Consider the following 17,783-nt stretch of genomic DNA (forward strand, 5'->3'; position numbering starts at 1 on the left):
TCTTTATAACCTTATGTCAGGTTACAGGCTACACCCTCTATTCAGGGGTCAGCAACCTTTTTCAGCAGGGGGACGGTTCCACCGTCCCTCAGACCAGTGGTGGGCCAGACTATATTTTTTTGGGGGGGGGGAAATATGAACAAATTCCTATGCCCCACAAATAACCCAGAGATGCATTTTAAATAAAAGCACACATTCTACTCATGTAAAAACACCAAGCAGGCCCCACAAAGACCCAGAGATGCATTTTAAATAAAAGGACAACCGTCTACTCATGTAAAAACATGCTGATTCCTGGACCATCTGCGGGCCAGATTGAGAAGACGATTGGGCCACATCCAGCCCACGGGTCTTAGGTTTCCTACCCCTGCTCTAGTTCTTCTGCGGACACTTCCTCTAGTTTCACCTCTCAAGTGGTCTTAAAAGAAAAGAAACCCCAATGGCTGCCTCTTGGGAGCCAGTGTGGTGTAGTGATTAAGAGAGGTAGACTCGTAATCTGGTGAACCAGGTTCGCGTCTCCGCTCCTCCACATGCAGCTGCTGGGTAACCTTGGGCTACTCACACTTCTCTGAAGTCTCCTCAGCCCCACTCACCTCACAGAGTGTTTGTTTGGAGGGGAGGAAGGGAAAGGAGAAACGTTAGCCGCTTTGAGACTCCTTTGGGTAGTGATAAAGCGGGATATCAAATCCAAACTCCTCTTCTTCTTCTTCGTTCTTCTTCTTCTTCTTCCTCTTCCTCTTCCTCTTCCTCTGTTGTTTATGTCTGTATTTATTTTCAAGCTGCTAGACAGGAAATAGTAAGCAGGGTGTGGGGTGCAGGAATAATTTAATTCAAATAGGTGGCTCCTCATCCTTCAACCAGAAGTCTTATATTAACATTAGTATATTATTATTAACAGCCATATTCAAATATATAAAAGGATGTCATATAGAGGAGGGTGAAAGGTTGTTTTCTGCTGCTCCAGAGAAGCGGACACAGGGCAATGGATTCAAACTCAAGAAAGAAGATTCCACCTAAACATTAGGAAGAACCCTCCTGACAGTGAGAGCTGTTCGGCAGTGGAATTTGCTACCAAGGAGTGTGGTGGAGTCTCCTGTCTTTGGAGGTCTTTAAGCGGAGGCTTGACAGCCATCTGTCAGGAGTGCTTTGATGGTGTTTCCTGCTTGGCAGGGGGGTTGGACTGGATGGCCCTTGTGGTCTCTTCCAACTCTTGATTCTATGATTCTATTTCTATTGTTTTGATTCATTGTACCTTGTTCAAGCACAAGAGTAGCTCTGCTTGCTGCGTTCATTCCAGCGCCTTCTCCTGCTTAGCATGTCACTAAAAAGTGAGGTTCCCCCGCCACTTTTCTCCAGAACTCCCATCTTTGTAATGAAGGGATTACATTTTGTATAAAATCATATAATTTGGCGCTATAATTATTATTGTTATTGTTATTCTTTTATTGGAAGGCCTTACCAGGCACCTGATCCCACTGTATGATGTAGTCCAGGTTTCCCAAACTTGGGGCTCCCATACTGTTTTTGGACTACAATCCCCATAATCCCTAGCTAGCAGGGCCAGATCTGGAAGCATCCTTTATTGCACCAAGTTGGTGTACCTGGCTTGGATGAGAGCGCCTCACGGAGACGGAGGTTACTGATCATATGTGCAGCCAGTTCCAGCGCAAAGCAGCAAACGAAGAACTGGGGGTGTTCTTGAAGTATATGCTCCAAGTATGAGTAGACATGGGCTGTATGGCACTGAGAGCCAGTGTGGTGTATTGGTTAAGAGAGGTAGACTCGTAATCTGGTGAACCGGGTTCGCGTCTCCACTCCTCCACATGCAGCTGCTGGGTGACCTTGGGCTAGTCACACTTCTCTGAAGTCCTCTCAGCCCCACTCACCTCACAGAGTGTTTGTTGTGGGGGAGGAAGGGAAAGGAGAATGGTAGCCGCTTTGAGACTCCTTCGGGTAGTGAAAAGCAGGATATCAAATCCAAACTCTTCTTCTTCTTCTTCTTCTGAGTGAATTCCATCCATGGCACATAATAAGCTCTGCTTTTTCCTGATTGCTTCTTTTCCCTTCCTGTATAGATGATGCCACGGACAAAGATCTTTCTGACTTAGTCTCAGAATGGAAATGATGAAGATGATTGGGAAGCACAAGAACATCATTAATCTCTTGGGGGCCTGCACACAGGATGGTATGTTCCCAGAGCTCATGGCTGTGGTGGTTGATGAATTACACATACTGTTGCCTGGTCTGTTTTCAGTGTTTACAGTTTGCATGGATCTATAGCTCTCAGACCTCTTTGCTGCAATCTCTGTGAGAAGCTGGAAATCTTCCGTTCTGGAAGAGACGTGCCAGGTTACCACAGTCTAAATGGGCTTCTGTTTAGTGGCTTAAATGAGTTTCATGGATGCTTTGAGTCCTCTGCTATAGATCAGAGCAAGGGGGATTTTTCTAGTTGGCAGGCCAGATTGTTACCCTCCCCATCCCTTGGTGGACCAAATTTGGTAGGTGGGCATTGTAATGAATCAGATCTAAGTTAGGGGCTGTTCAGAGACCCACGGTGGTGTTAGGAGTTAATGGGCTCCCCAGTTTGAGTGGCAGATATCCCTTGGGAGGCGGACATTCCACTATTTAAAAGGAGGGAGCAGCCGTTAGAGAGAGGGAGAGGGAGAGTGGTGACTGAAGAAGGAGGGTGTGGGGCCATGTTAGGTTTAGGTTAGGTTAGGATTGTTGAAGATGTGTTTATGTTGCTGAAAGGAAGAATCTACACTGTTAAGAAACTAAGCTTATGAACCAATACTGAAACCGTTATGCTCTGTAATAAATAAAGATCTCTTGTTGTTGAGCCAAGGAAATATCGTCGTTCTTTTGGTCCAGCGAGTTATATAGGCTCTTGAGGAGGGGAACTCAGGGAAAGGGCAAAACAGGAGGGGCTAGCAGGCGGAAAACCTGGTATTGCCACAGAGTTGCTAAGAGGGCTTAGCCAACTGATATAGTGAGGGGAATCAAATAAAGAGAGGCCCCGAACTGTAGGCAAAGGAGAGGTTAACCCCTGAAGCCCAGAGCAGAGGATATAACCGGCCACGGCCGCTGGACAGGAAAACTCCCGTTACTAAGAAATTCCCAGTTTGTTAAGCAAAGGGAAGGGCAATAACAGACGGACCTCAGAGGGACAGGTGGGGTGCATTGTAATTTGACCCAGAACACCTGATTAAAAAATTCACTTAGTAACAAGGGGAGAGTCTGAAGTGGAGGTTCGTCGCAGGCATGACCTATCAAATTATACAGATTTTCTGGCATATTTGAAAGGCCCCCAGACCCTCTACCCACCTTGACACTGTCACCCTCTACTTTCAAAACAAAATAAAAAATACAAAAAATCCTTCCAGTAGCACCTTAGAGACCAACTAAGTTTGTTCTTGGTATGAGCTTTCGTGTGCATGCACACAAAAGCTCATACCAAGAACAAACTTAGTTGGTCTCTAAGGTGCTACTGGAAGGAATTTTTTGTTTTGTTTTGACTATGGCAGACTAACACGGCTACCTACCTGTAACCCTCTACTTTGGCACCGTTGTTGCTGGGGTTTTTTGTGTGTTTGTTTCATCTGATGGTGGTGGAGCACTCTTCTTCTCTTGCTTACAGCTCACCCACATATCACCGGTCTTCTCACATCTGCACCTGATGTGTGGCTGGGGAGATCAAGGGGACTGCCTGCCAACAAGCTACGAAGTAAAGAGCCCAGTCTGTAAATGGCTTCTAGCCTTGATGGAGGCTCTGGTCTGCCTCCATGGTCAGAGGCAGTAATGCTTCTAAATACCAGTTGCTGAAAACCACAGGAAGGGAGAGTAGTTAAAATGTTTTTCTTGAAACAGATGACGCTTTGATGGAGCAGCCAGGAGACTTCTGTATTGCCTGCATTTGGGCATCAGGTCCTTCTTGGTAGCCCTCCTGCCATCGTCCAGGAAACAGGATTTCTCTTAGCTGCGCAGCCCTTTCTGATGAGTGGCATGGAAGTATTCTAACCCAGTTGGACCCAGATGTACCTCTTCTGTTGTGTTTTCTCTATCTAAAATTCTTACAGTAGACACTGCTCTAAGGGACGCGGGTGGCGCTGTGGGTTAAACCACCGAGCCTAGGGCTTGCCAATCAGAAGGTCAGCGGTTTGAATCCCCACGACGGGGTGAGCTCCCGTTGCTCGGTCTCAGCTCCTGCCCACCTAGCAGTTGAAAAGCAAGTCAAAGTGCAAGTAGATAAATAGGTACTGCTCCAGCGGGAAGGTAAACGGCGTTTCCGTGCGCTGCTCTGGTTTGCCAGAAGTGGCTTAGTTGTGCTGGCCTCGTGACCTGGAAGCTGTACACCGGCTCCTTCGGCCAATAAAGCGAGATGAGCGCCACAACCCCAGAGTCGTCCGCGACTGGACCTAATGGTCAGGGGTACCTTCACCTTTACCTTTAGTCACTGCTCTGCCTAGCATTAATGCAACTCAGAGAGGGAGGAACAAGCCAGGCTACATACAGTAATGTCTTCTTGCCACTCATCAGAATGGTAGCTTGTCAGTATGAAGAGTTCACTGTGGATAAAAAAATTGTTTATGTTTTACTCCAGGTCCTCTCTATGTCCTGGTGGAATATGCATCAAAGGGGAACTTGCGAGAATACCTTAGAGCCCGCCGGCCACCTGGCATGGATTACTCTTTCGATACCTGCAAGCTGCCTGAGGAACAGTTAACATTTAAAGACCTAGTCTCCTGCGCCTACCAGGTGGCACGAGGGATGGAGTACCTGGCATCTCAGAAAGTAAGTAGCATGCAGCTTAATAAGAAACTAGGGGTTGTGCCCCTGTTTGCCAACTCCACCCAGCCCTCCATCTCCCTAGACCTTGCGGGAGGGAAAAAACCCCAACACAAATCCCTTAGACCAGGTGCAAGGAACCTTTCTGGCTCTATCCTCATAGGTCAACATTAACAGATGGGTGGGGCAATCCACATGTCAGTAATGTGGTGTTATTGTGACCTCACACGAGGCCCTGCCCACCTGTCTAAATCCCAACACCAGAGGTTGAAAGGGGGAAGTGCAGGAAGACTTTGCAAAGCCCGCCCCTCGCTGGTACTTGCAACCTTTTGCAATTCCCCTCAACTTCTCCTTTGCACTCTCAAGGTTGAAGGTGCAAAAGAAAAGAGCAAGGAAGATCACCAACCTCAGTTACCTCCCTCCCGTCAACCAGCAGGTTGCTACAAAGCAGTTTATTCTGCACAAAGGATTAAATGGAACTCCGCTGCCTTGAACTTAGAACAGATGATGCAGTGGCTCATAAACAATGTTGTTGTTCAGTCGTTCAGTCGTGTCCGACTCTTCGTGACCCCATGGACCAGAGCAGGCCAGGCACCCCTATCCTCCACTGCCTCCCGCAGTTTGGCCAAACTCATGCCAGTCGCTTCAAGAACACTGTCCAACCATCTCATCCTCTGTCGTCCCCTTCTCCTTGTGCCCTCCATCTTTCCCAACATCAGAGTCTTTCCCAGGGAGTCTTCTCTTCTCATGAGGTGGCCAAAATACTGGAGCCTCAACTTCAGGATCTGCCCTTCCAGTGCGCACTCAGGGCTGATTTCTTTAAGGATGGATAAGTTTGATCTTCTTGCAGTCCATAGGACTCTCGAGAGTCTCCTCCAGCACCATAATTCAAAAGCATCATTCTTCGGCGATCAGTCTTCTTTATGGTCCAGCTCTCACTTCCATACATTACTACTGGGAAAACCATAGCTTTCACTATACGGACCTTTGTCGGCAAGGTGATGTCTCTGCTTTTTAAGATGCTGTCTAGGTTTGTCATTGCTTTCCTCCCAAGAAGCAGGCGTCTTTTAATTTTGTGACTGCGGTCACCATCTGCAGTGATCATGGAGCCCAAGAAAGTAAAATTTCTCACTGCCTCCATTTCTTCCCCTTCTATTTCCTGGGAGGTGATGGGACCAGTGGCATGATCTTAGTTTCTTTGATGTTGAGCTTCAGACCATATTTTGCGTCGTTATTTCATTTTGTAAACATCTTAATCAATGCATGTTTCTTGGTTCTCTCCCCCCCCCATTCTTTTTCAGTGTATCCATAGGGACTTGGCAGCTAGAAATGTTTTGGTCACAGAAGACAGTGTGATGAAGATAGCTGACTTTGGCCTTGCCAGAGATGTTCACAACATTGATTATTACAAGAAGACAACCAATGTGAGTGAAAGGCTCTCAAAGATGAAGCTATCCTGGCTGCTTAAAGAGCTGGACATCTTGTGGGCATTAAGTAGCTTTGCCTTGCATTATTTATTTTTTAGCAATTCAAGTGAAAGTGAGGCCCTGGGTTTTACTTGAATGTTCACTGTTTTCTGTTTTGTAAATCAATAACTCAGTTGGCTTCTGAGAGAGAGATTAATACAGCTTGTTACGCACATTCCGGACACCTTTCAGTTTCAAGTCCACAAACAAAACCCAATCTAATTTTGTTCAGTATTTTGAACAGGATAGGCTAGAAATAACACATTTATTTAAAATGACTTTCGGGAGCTGAACTTCCGGTGCGGCTTCCGATTGGCTGCAGGACGCTCCAGCAGCCAATCGGAAGCCGCATTTAGGTTTCAAAGGGTTCCGGGAGACGAACGGGCTCCCGGAACGCATTCTGTTTGAAAACCAAGGTACTGCTGTACCATCTCATAGTGTGTTGTGTTTGTGGCTGCGAAGGCCTTGCCTCTACACTGCCTGTGTCAGGAAGGAGGGAAAGAGTGTGGTCAGAGGGTTAGGAGAGAAGGGCGGCAGAGACAGTGTCATGGGGAAAGACTTCTCCCATGACCCCTTGAGGTGAGGGATGTTGTATAACTTCAGGCCACTAATCACCTTGCACTGAAGGATGCAATTAGTAATTGTGGACTGTGGGGGTCAAATAGCTTGATCAGTTTACCCATGTTCATTATTTGTTTGGCCTGGTCACTAAGGAAAATGTTTCAGACTGGATTATAGTTGAATGTTCAGTTGGTGCCAGAACGGCTGGGTGAAATTGCTGATGGATCTTTCCTTTTCATTTCCCTGAATTACAGGGTCGACTGCCTGTGAAATGATGGCTCCGGAAGCATTGTTTGACCGTGTGTATACGCACCAGAGTGATGTGTAAGCATTGCCCACGATTTTAAACAGCGAAAGCAAAACACAAAGTCATGGGAACAATTGTAATGCCAAGCCGAGACGGGATCTTGTCAATATGTGCATGAATAATTTTACTTGCTCCATTCACCGACGTAGTGGAAAACTTAACAAAGAGTAATAGACAGGCTGTCAGCTACCTGATTAAATGCTCATCTTAATTTCAGACTAGGTGTCTGGGATTTCTATTGAGCTGCATCAACAGAGATCTGCAAGTGCTTAGTAAAAAAAAAAAAATGGCCCAGGCAATTAGTCATTCTATTGATGACTTGTTAGCTGTGCATGGCTGCCCAGAAACAAAACGGAAGCCCCCGCCTTCATCTCCTTTCCCAAAAGTCTCATTGAATTCTAAAACCTTTGGTTCCCAGATGGTCCTTTGGAGTGCTGCTATGGGAGATCTTCACTTTGGGAGGGTCCCCCTACCCAGGAATTCCAGTTGAGGAACTCTTCAAACTGCTAAAGGAAGGCCATCGCATGGATAAGCCAGCAAACTGCACCCATGATTTGTAAGTTGTCAATCTGGAAACAACTTCCCTTGTTGTAAGACGTGTTTCTGAGTCTGAGGGGAAGGGATTGTATTTAATTCAACTGCTTCAGTTCCACAATCCCTCTTTCTCTCTCTCTCTCTCTCTCTCTCTCTCTCTCTCTCTCTCTCTGTGTGTGTGTGTGTGTATCTCTTTGTGCCACTTCTACCAAATGTTGTTCATCAATCCCTGCTATGAAGGACCTTCCTCCTGCTTTCATGTAAAGGTTTCTTGATGTTTTGATAGCCACGTAAGGCTACTGCTATGCCACAGTTGAGAGTTGGGCTAGACTCAAAGTAGAGTGAAGTCATTCAACCAACCATAGAAACTGCAGCCGATGCCTTCAATAAAATACTATAAGAGAAAACAAAATAAAAAATCCTTCCAGTAGCACCTTAGAGACCAACTAAGTTTGTTCTTGGTATGAGCTTTCGTGTACATGCACACTTCTTCAGATACACTGAAATAGAAGTCACCAGACCCTTATATATAGTGAGAGAGTGGGGAGGGGTATTACTCAGAAGGGTGGTGGGAATGGGTGATTGGCTGATGGGTGTGGAAAACCTGTTGATGATTTATCCTTTGGCATAGTGTTTGGCCTGTTTGTCCAATGTAGAGAGCTGAAGGGCACTGTTGGCATTTGATTGCATACACAATGTTAGAAGATGAGCAATTAAATAGTCCTGAGATGTTATGTTTGATGTTGTTGGGGCCAGTAATGGTGTTGTCTGGGTGTGTGTGGCAGCCATGTTGGCATCTGGGTTTATTGCAGGCTATAAGAGAGACTCACTTGCAACTGCAGTTTCTATAGTTGGCTAGTTGTCTTGTTGAGTCCAGCCCAACTCTCAGTCATGGCATAGTGACCAACACAAACCTATTTTTCACTGGACTTAGTTGGATTTTGAATGCTGCTTTATGCATGGAATGACTGTGAGCCATGAGAACAAAAGAAAGCATTGTTGCAGCTACTCCTTCTCTGGTCAGTGGAAGGAGCCAGGCTGGTCTCCTCCTTGACAGGACAATCATCCCGGGGGAAAGACAGGCAGCCTCCCAGGGGGCTCTTGGACTCTGGCCATGGTGTGTCTCCCTTCAGCTTTACAGTGATGAGTAGCAATGAGTGATTGGAACTTTTATTTCCTTTAATTTTAAGCAGACCGCTCTTTGGTGAATCATTTGAAAGTCTGGCCTTGTGTGTGCACATACATGCATAAAAACAACAAACAGTTCCAGTCCTTTTGTCCGTTTTATATCTCTTGCTGCTGTTTCGTAGGATAGTGTTTGGCTCACGGTCTTCCATTTCTTTTTGAGTGTAAGATTTTGGAACACCATCTGCAGCAAGCGCAACTCCAGCCTCTGGCAAATGCCCATGTACTTCCTAAACATTTGCCCTATATTCTCCCCTTCTCCAACTTTCCCCAGGTACATGATTATGAGAGAGTGCTGGCATGCTGTACCTTCCCAGCGGCCAACCTTTAAGCAACTAGTCGAAGACCTGGATAGAGTCCTGATAGTGACCTCAACTGATGTGAGTATTGCCTTACTTTCTTGCATGCTGGGGCTAATTTGCACCTGCCTCTCAAAGTTTAGAAGAAGAGGAGGAGTTTGGATCTGATATCCCGCTTTATCACTCCCCTTAAGGAGTCTCAAAGCGGCTAACATTCTCCTTTCCCTTCCTCCCCCCCCCCCACAACAAACACTCTGTGAGGTGAGTGGGGCCGAGAGACTTCAAAGAAGTGCTCTAGACTGTGTGAAGGAAGTAAATATGTTAACAGTCGGCCCCACAAGAAAATACATTTTTCTTTCTTTCTTTCACTTTTTATCTTCATTATAACTCGGAGAGGATACATTTGCGTTGCCATTACACAACATTGAAACTTCACAAATTAAATAACAGTGGGGGTTTTTTTTAATAATATTTATTAAATGTTCCATTTTAACATTCCAATCAAATCACATCACATATTCCGAATTATACAAATTATTCAGTAATTAAACAATCCAAATATTATACCAAATTATAAATTTTTCGGAGAGACTTCACCATGCTCTGAGGTCGGAGGGGAACTCATCATCTCATACTTCTACTTCATATTCATTTCCGATGGTTCCCATAAGTCGTTCTGATGTTAATCCTCATTATTTTTCACATCCTCTGAGTTCTTCCAACAAGCGAGATAAATCAAACAATATATTTCTGTGTGGTTTTATGTCCAGGATTCCCCTCTGTACGTTCGCAGCGTCTCTTCACAAGCTGGTATTTCTGCCAAATCAGTCCAAGAATCCTCCCATTACATGCAGATGCAGATTTCCAGTCCATTCTGTCCAGACAAAATCCAACCAAGGAATGCACCCCATACTTTTCCCAAACCAGTTGTCATTCAAACATTAGCCTTTCCAGGGAAGGGTTTTAGTTAAAAATAGAAACATAGAATATTGAAGACAATAAATACAGTTATTTAGTTTATTTCAAACTTTTATCCCCACTCTCAGCCTTAACTCCAGAAGCAATTTGCAGTGAAGTCAATTCAATTCTTTTTTTAAAATAAACAAAACACAATTGATAGTAAAAGGGGGGGGTGTAAGCGTGGGCACCATAAAGACAATAAATGAATGCAAACTGTCAAAACTTGAAATACGTCTAACAGCAGTAAGCATATATTTTAAAGGTCCTAAGAGCCATTAAATGCTCGCATGATAGCAGTCCTCAGCTGATGTTTAAAGGGACATTTGGCTGACCAGTAAAGAGAGTGCTGAGCAAATGGCCAGAGGGAGGGTGTTGCATAAACAAGAGTGCCAAAAGTGAGAAGCCATGTTGTGTCCAAGCGAGTTCTTGTGTTCTCACAAGGACTCCCATTTGCACAACAGAGCTTTTCCTCCTGCAGCCCTGCACGCACACATCCAGATCTGTTCGAGGGTGGGATCCCCCAACCCTCTGGATCAGATTTGTTGGGGGGGTGCAGGGGGAACCAAAGAAAAGGGGTAAGTTCCTTTGTGCAAGTGGAAATCCTTGCATAAACGGAACAACTTGGTTGGATACCATCCCCTCCTGTCTCCTGCAAGCCACCTGCTTCTGGCTCAAAGGTGGGAGCTCTCTAAGCAGGATCTCTGATGAAGGTCTTAATAACTGGGCAGGTTCATGGGAGGTATATTGTGCATTGTTCTGTTGCATGTGAATATCCCGACCATAAAGACACCGAACGCAATAGATAATGGGCATGAACTTTATTGGTTTCGGGTGTCGAGTGGTATTGGCTTAGGCATTGGACCTATAACTATAACTGACTCCAGTCCGTCGTGCTGGCAGTCTGGGAAGGGTTAACCACCGATGGGAGAGCCCTGCTGCTGCACATCAGCTAGGATCTCACCCTGGGGTCACCGGTAAGGGGCGTGCCTTAGGCCCTCACCTTCCACGGCTTCGGACAGGGCCACGCCCCCCCAAACTCATTTAACTAAGTACCCTTCAGCATTTGGGGGGAGGTGATGGCCCGACCTCCCCCCCCACACACCTTCAGCCTTCCCGAGATAATCCAATGCCTAACCACCAAGACCAAAGCTGTGACGAGTTGCTACGAGGTAGGCGAAAACCACCAGGCCAGAGCCGATTTGCCAAGTGAGAAGCAGGAAGTGAGAGACTGAGCCCTGGTCGCGCTCCTGCTTAAATGCTGGCAGGACACGCCCACCGACCGACCTGACTGGTCAGTCTGAGTAGGCACCGCCCCCAGGGCTCAGCCAATGGTGCCAGGGGATGGCAACCATCCCCTGAGCACGTGAAGGGCTCGTGAGTGACTGCAACCCCCCCCCCTCACTATGGGCGGAAGGAGCTTGGTGCTTGCAATAACAAATGGGACACTATGGGCTAACCCTATCTCTCGGGTGGGTGTCTTCTGTGGGCCCATGGGGATCCTTGCCTTCTGTCCTTAAGTCAGTTGGAGTCCTGGCATTCTGTAAGTAAAGCACTTCAGCAGTAGTGGCTGGTGGGCCAGCGCAGGTGGGGCCGTGTTGCTAACCCGATTTCCCACCACCACACCCCGAGGGATTCGCTCTACCACTGTGCCTGCAAGCCAGTGACGGATTTACGTATAAGCTAAACAAGCTATGGCTTAGGGCCCCACTCTCTTGGGGCCCCCCCAAAAAAAAATTAAAGGGGAAAAAACCCCTGGATGTACATTTCCAAAATCGAAGATAAAAAAAACAAATAAAACAAAACCCAGATACAGCAACAGTGTTTTGTGTTGTGTAGGCTCCTATGATGTAAGTCATGGGCCCTGCCTGCTAGCCTGCTCCCTAAAATATCACTGGTTTGCTCATTTCTATATATAGGGTGCCTACATTCTGCATGGACTGGTTGCACGACAACACGTGCAAATGGCTTTAGATATCTATTAGGTCCATAAATTACCATATAGCATATATTCAACACAAAAAAAAACAGCGGCAATTTGTTGTTGACAAAGGACCTATAAAGGGCCCCATTACCTTCAGTAGTTTAGGGCCTCATCAAACCTAAATCCGGCCCTGCCTGCAGCAAACTGTGCTCCCTCCTGCTTTGACCCTGCCCCATCTTGGTAAACTGCAGTGGCGTGTGGCATTGTGGGAAATGAGGTTAGCGGTGCAACCACTACTGGTGCTTGGAGTCACAGTTGCCCTCACCACAGATCTTCAGAGACCGGGGTATTTTGCTGCCAAGATGTGGAACTCCCAGCACGCTAGAATGAGGTATCGCTGCTAAAGAGTCGCCGATTCCTCCCTATTATCCATGCAATTGTTCTTCTTGCAGGAGTACATTGACCTGTCGGTGCCTTTTGAGCAATATTCGCCTGCGGACCAGGATACGCAGAGTGCCTGCTCTTCGGGAGACGACTCTGTATTTGCACACGATCTTCTCTCCGACGAGCCCTGCCTTCCCAAACAGCAAGCAAAAGGCATCATCAGGACATGATGGCAGACGCCCGCAAGGAAGAGACTCGTGAATGTACGTTTTGGGCAAGTCCGGAAGAAAAACCTGAGGGAGGAGTTCGTTACTCTGCTCCGCGGCACAGAAGATTTGTATCGCCGCGAAGCCGTACAAATTCCCCCCGTTTTGTTATTTGAAAAAAAGCAACAAGCAGCAGCACTCTTTGGTCTGAAGGAACAAATCTGGTGCAGGTTAGCAGCAACCAGGCAGGCAGTGCCTTATCTAGCGGGTGCCGAACCTTCATCCTCCAGTCAGATTTCCACTGTGATTTTTCTGTGCCTGCAGTACCAGGGTGGGAAGTGGGTTATTCCCCCCCATCTTTTAAAGAGAAAAGCATGTAAAGAATGTAGGGATTCCTTTTCAGAATGCAATCAGCACATTAATCTTTTTGGTGGAGCTCAAAAGCCACATTGCCTGCAGAGATTCGTAAAGGTAAAGGGACCCCTGACCATTAGGTCCAGTCGTATCCGACTCTGGGGTTGCGGCGCTCATCTCGCTTTACTGGCCGAGGGAGCCGGCGTACAGCTTCCGGGTCATGTGGCCAGCATGGCTAAGCCGCTTCTGGAGAACCAGAGCAGCGCACGGAAACGCCGTTTACCTTCCCGCCGGAGCGGTACCTGTTTATCTACTTGCACTTTGACGTGCTTTCGAACTGCTAGGTGGGCAGGAGCTGGGACCGAGCAACGGGAGCTCACCCCGTCACTGCGGGGATACAAACCGCCGACCTTCTGATCGGCAAGCCCTAGGCTCTGTGGTTTAACCCACAGCGCCACCCGCGTCCCGCCGGGATTCATACATTTATGTAAATATCTTTTGGAATATATATACATATACATATACATGTATGTATGTATATATATATGTATATACACACACACATATATATTTTCACCATCTGCTTTGGAGGAATTTGAAAGCCATTCTGAAGAGTTCGTCACTCTTAAAAAGTATTAGTCCACTTAAAAAGTTGCCCTGGATTGGCCACAGTGAAGAATTAGCTGTCTCTTGCACTAGTATCAGGAATAGATTAAAATAATATATGCAGGCAGGAAAGAACTTGACTGGAGGTGTTGCAAGGTGTAATTTTTAAAAATGGTGGGGTCACTTTTTGTGTATGAGTGCATTGTGGTTAACTTGTTCTGTATTTTTCCAGCGTTGGACCCAAATCTTGCTACGTGCTCTATTTATTTTCTGACTTTCCAGTGTGTTTAGAAATTATACAATGGGGCATAAAATTTCTCGCCGCGAATTTCCACCACCTTTTCCCACCCACACAGGTTCTTTTCCTCTGCCAGCAGATACTTGGAGAACGTAATTACGGGTACCTGTAAACAAGCTCCTTTTAACGTATCGCAAAAAAGTTCCTATTCGCTAGAATTGTTTTTACGTGTCTTTGCGTGTGTGTGTGTGTGTGTGTGCGGAAACCATTAATGCAGCCGATAGCCAGACTGAAAGAGAACTTCTCCAAGTCTGAAACCTTTCTATCTAGAACATACTGATTTAAGAGGGTTTTTGTTTTGTTTTTTTTAATCTCGCCTGCTTTCTTGTGTTTAAAAAAAATTATATTTTAACATCATGTATATTTGTAAAATTATTTATAGATATTAACATATTCTTTTCCTTGGTTTAAATTGTTTAGTGTTAATGTATACATTAATTTTTTCGCAAAAATCTGAGGTTTTAACTTATTGAAAGTATGGGAAGATAAATTAATCGATGTTTTTCTTCTGAGTTTGTGGGAAATATTAAAAGAATGTATAGTTGTACAGCCGTATAACAAATCACTGTTAATACTAGATTTTTCTTTTCAAACAAAACACACAACAAGTTTCCCCTGGGTTGCAGTAAGTATATGCATTCTGTAATACATTAGTGTTAAATCCAAACAGATGGCAGCAGAGATTATTTTTACTTCTGTGTAAGAACCAAGAAATCTTTCATCGCTTTTACCACTGTGCATTAAGGAAGGGGGTGGGAGTGAGTGCATTTTTTATATTTTTTGAATGAAGGTGTTCTTTGTGGTGGACTTGTTGACAGGTATGCAGCAAAGCTGAAAGTTGACTGCAAATGATGTGTGTGTTTGAGGTTTCTCCCCCCCCCCCTTACCAGTCCCATTTATATTTTCCTGCTGCAGAAATGGGGATAAAATTATATTTAAATTATAAGTAGGGAAAGTTTGATTGTAGTCTTTGAGCCTAACATTTTGTTTGGAAGGGGGGGGAATGGCAATCGTACATTGGAAAAACTACGTGTGCTACACAATTCTGTCAAAGCACTTTCGATAACCAGGAGACATACAAAATGGAATAAGACCAGTAGAATTGTAAATGCTAGGACCTTTTTAACTCTTCCCACCACAGAGAAAGATATCTATATTGGTCCTGAGATGTTTCTCTCTTCCATCTCCAGATCGTAAATTTCACTGAAGTAACAGGATAGTCCCCATCCCAGTTTGGTGCTCATTCTATAATGAGGATTTTATCAAAATAGTTAATTTATAGTGAAGTTTCAAAGAGGTTTTTTAAAAAAAAAAAATTATATATATATATATAGATTTAAATAGATAACTACTTTTTGCAATAAAGAATTATTGTATTTTCCTACAGTGTATGCTAGTTTTGTACATTCCAAGAATCTGAAAAGTTGCTGTTCAATCCAGAACAATGTACAAATGTGTGCCTGAGTTCATTTAGATATTATAAATATATAAGCGTTATATATAAATATATATAATTTATTGAGTTTTTACAAAGATGTATTGTTGTAAACTTGCCCAGTCTTTTAACATTCAGCTCTTATGCAATCTTATAGCCAGGGTTTTAAAAGCTTAAACTTTTCTTTAAATCTTTTTTTATGATTGCTATTATTCCTGCTGACTTCACAAGCTATACGTTTACATGATTTGATATCTTGAGGGAAACCTTCTTTATCTTCTAGTTTCTGTATTATGTTTGCTTGGCAGCTGCGGCTGTTAAAAGATGTGAAACAAACCAACACCGCTTTGCCTTTGTTTGCCTGGCCTCAAAATAAAAAAAGGAAAGTTGAATGTAATTTCGCCTCTCATTTCGTTTCTCAGTCTCTAAAGAGTCTTTTTAAGAGCAAACATTCGCTTTCGCATGGTATTTCATGTATCCAGTGGCGTAGGAAGGTCAGGTGGTTACCCTGTGCGGAAAATTTCTTGTCACCGCCACCACCCCACATTGAAATTATTAAAAGAAGGAAAAAGAAGATACAATTGCAAGTGTTATTTTCTGGTTTATTTACTTAACATTGTGAGCATAAGCACTTAAAACCATTTTTCCACAATGGGAATTTCTTATGAATGAATTTTTTTCGCTATTTCGCAGCCTACTGTTGATGTGGGCTGCAGGAAGCTGAGGTACTGTGTGAATACAACTGCAAAAAAAAAAAAACCACAAGCACCAGTGCGGATATAACCCCACTCTTAAAAGAGCTTACCTAGAATCAAAGAAGAGACAGTGGCGGAGGAAGGGGGTGCGGGCTGCCCTGTGCGTCATCACTGAGGGGGGTAACAAAATGAAAAAAATATGAGTTGTGTTTTTTTTTAATGGGCTTACAAAACTTTTTAGTTCAGTCAACAAATGTAACAAAACACGTATGGCACTGGGCGGCACACCGCGGGGGGCTGGCACCATGCCCGAGCCACATGTCTCTCCTGGGAGTAACGTGGTGCCTTGGGGTCCTGCAGGCAGGACCGTCTCGTCATAGGGGCTGGGTGGCGCGGCGCACCAGGGCGCCAGGCCCACCAGGGGCGCCCCCGCGAGCCCGCCGGCATACCGAGCGCCCCCTCCCCAACCCGCGCCTGCCCCCGTGGGCGGGCGCTCACGCGCCGGCGGGCAAGCTGCAAGCTGGCCACCCTCCAGAGCCCCACCTGGAGCGCTGGGAAGGGTGCGCAAAGCCCCACGCCGCTCCAGCGCCACGCCCCTCATCCCCCGCTCGCCCACCTCCCGCACTGGCTGCCCCTCGGGGGATGAGGGGCGTGGCGCTGGAGCGGCGCGGGGCTTTGCGCGCCCTTCCCAGCGCTCCAGCTGGGGCTCCGGAGGGCGGCCAGCTTGCAGCGCCACGCCCCTCATCCCCCGCTCGCCCACCCCCCATCCCGAGGGGTGGCCAGCGCGGGAGGGAGGTGGGCGGAGAGGCGGCCCACCGGGGGCGCCGAGGAATTGTCGCGCCACGGCAGCCGATCCCTTTAAGACGGCCCTGCCTGCAGGCTCTGCGCTGACTGAAATGGCAGCGTTGGACTTGTGTCTGCCCTCCATCGCCCTACAACTGAGGGGAGGCGGCGGAGAGGCTCTACGCAGCGTGCCCTGCCCCCATGGGCGGCTCGCCCCAACCCCAGCTGCAGGATGCGTGCGCCGCACCCGGCACCCAAGTACGCCGCTGAGAAGAGCCCTGCGGAATCCCATCTAGAACAGAATCCTGCTCTCACAGTGGCCAGCTAGGTGCCTGTTGTAATTAGTGATTTCAGTAAGTGATTTCAGCTCTGACATAGCAGGCAGGAGACAGCTTCTTCACGTAACACTCTTTATTCAGGCAAACAAGACTCAGGGAACTGAGGAGAGGGAAGCTACATTTATAGGGACAGTAGAGGATACATTTTGGAGGGAACAATCTCAAGCAATCACAAAGCTGCCTTTTGGTGGGAACCAATAAGACTGAGGATCCAAATGCAGCAACTTCAATGAACCAATAGTAGCTGTTCCTTCTGGAACAGGAAGGCAGTTACTTTCCCCTAATGTGAATACAGATATGATAACCCTTGAATCAATACACAACAATGCCTATAGGAAACCCTCAAGCACAGGGGTAGGCAACCTAAGGCCCGTGGGCCGGATGCGGTCCAATTGCCTTCTCAATCCGGCCCGTAGACGGTCCGGGAATCAGCATGTTTTTACATGAGTAGAACGTGTCCTTTTATTTAAAACGCATCTCTGGATTATCAGAGCTGGACCTCGGTGTCCAGGCTGAACAATAGGGGTGGAGACACTCCTTCAGGTATACTGGGCCGTTCATGGGGCAGTGCTGGATTAAACCCTGTGGAGGCTCCTTGGCAGTCAAAATCTGGGTGGGGGGAGCAGGCCTTGTGTGCACGCTGGAGTAACGCTGAACTAAGAAAGC

General features: G+C 46.2%; 1 protein-coding gene across 1 annotated transcript in view; it reads left to right on the forward strand.

Moving 5' to 3' along the window:
* FGFR3 (fibroblast growth factor receptor 3) overlaps window positions 1–13,066 on the forward strand; it is a 67,887-nt gene extending 54,821 nt beyond the window's left edge. Inside the window, 9 exon segments of the mRNA XM_033148411.1 lie at window positions 2,074–2,111; window positions 2,114–2,185; window positions 4,601–4,791; window positions 6,087–6,209; window positions 7,067–7,082; window positions 7,085–7,136; window positions 7,538–7,675; window positions 9,113–9,218; window positions 12,471–13,066. Of these exon segments, the coding sequence (XP_033004302.1) occupies window positions 2,074–2,111; window positions 2,114–2,185; window positions 4,601–4,791; window positions 6,087–6,209; window positions 7,067–7,082; window positions 7,085–7,136; window positions 7,538–7,675; window positions 9,113–9,218; window positions 12,471–12,632 (898 nt within the window). The 3' untranslated portion in view covers window positions 12,633–13,066.
* The last annotated feature ends 4,717 nt before the right edge of the window (window positions 13,067–17,783 follow it).

This window comes from Lacerta agilis, chromosome 5, assembly GCF_009819535.1.
Source record: "Lacerta agilis isolate rLacAgi1 chromosome 5, rLacAgi1.pri, whole genome shotgun sequence".
Lineage (NCBI taxonomy): Eukaryota > Metazoa > Chordata > Lepidosauria > Squamata > Lacertidae > Lacerta > Lacerta agilis.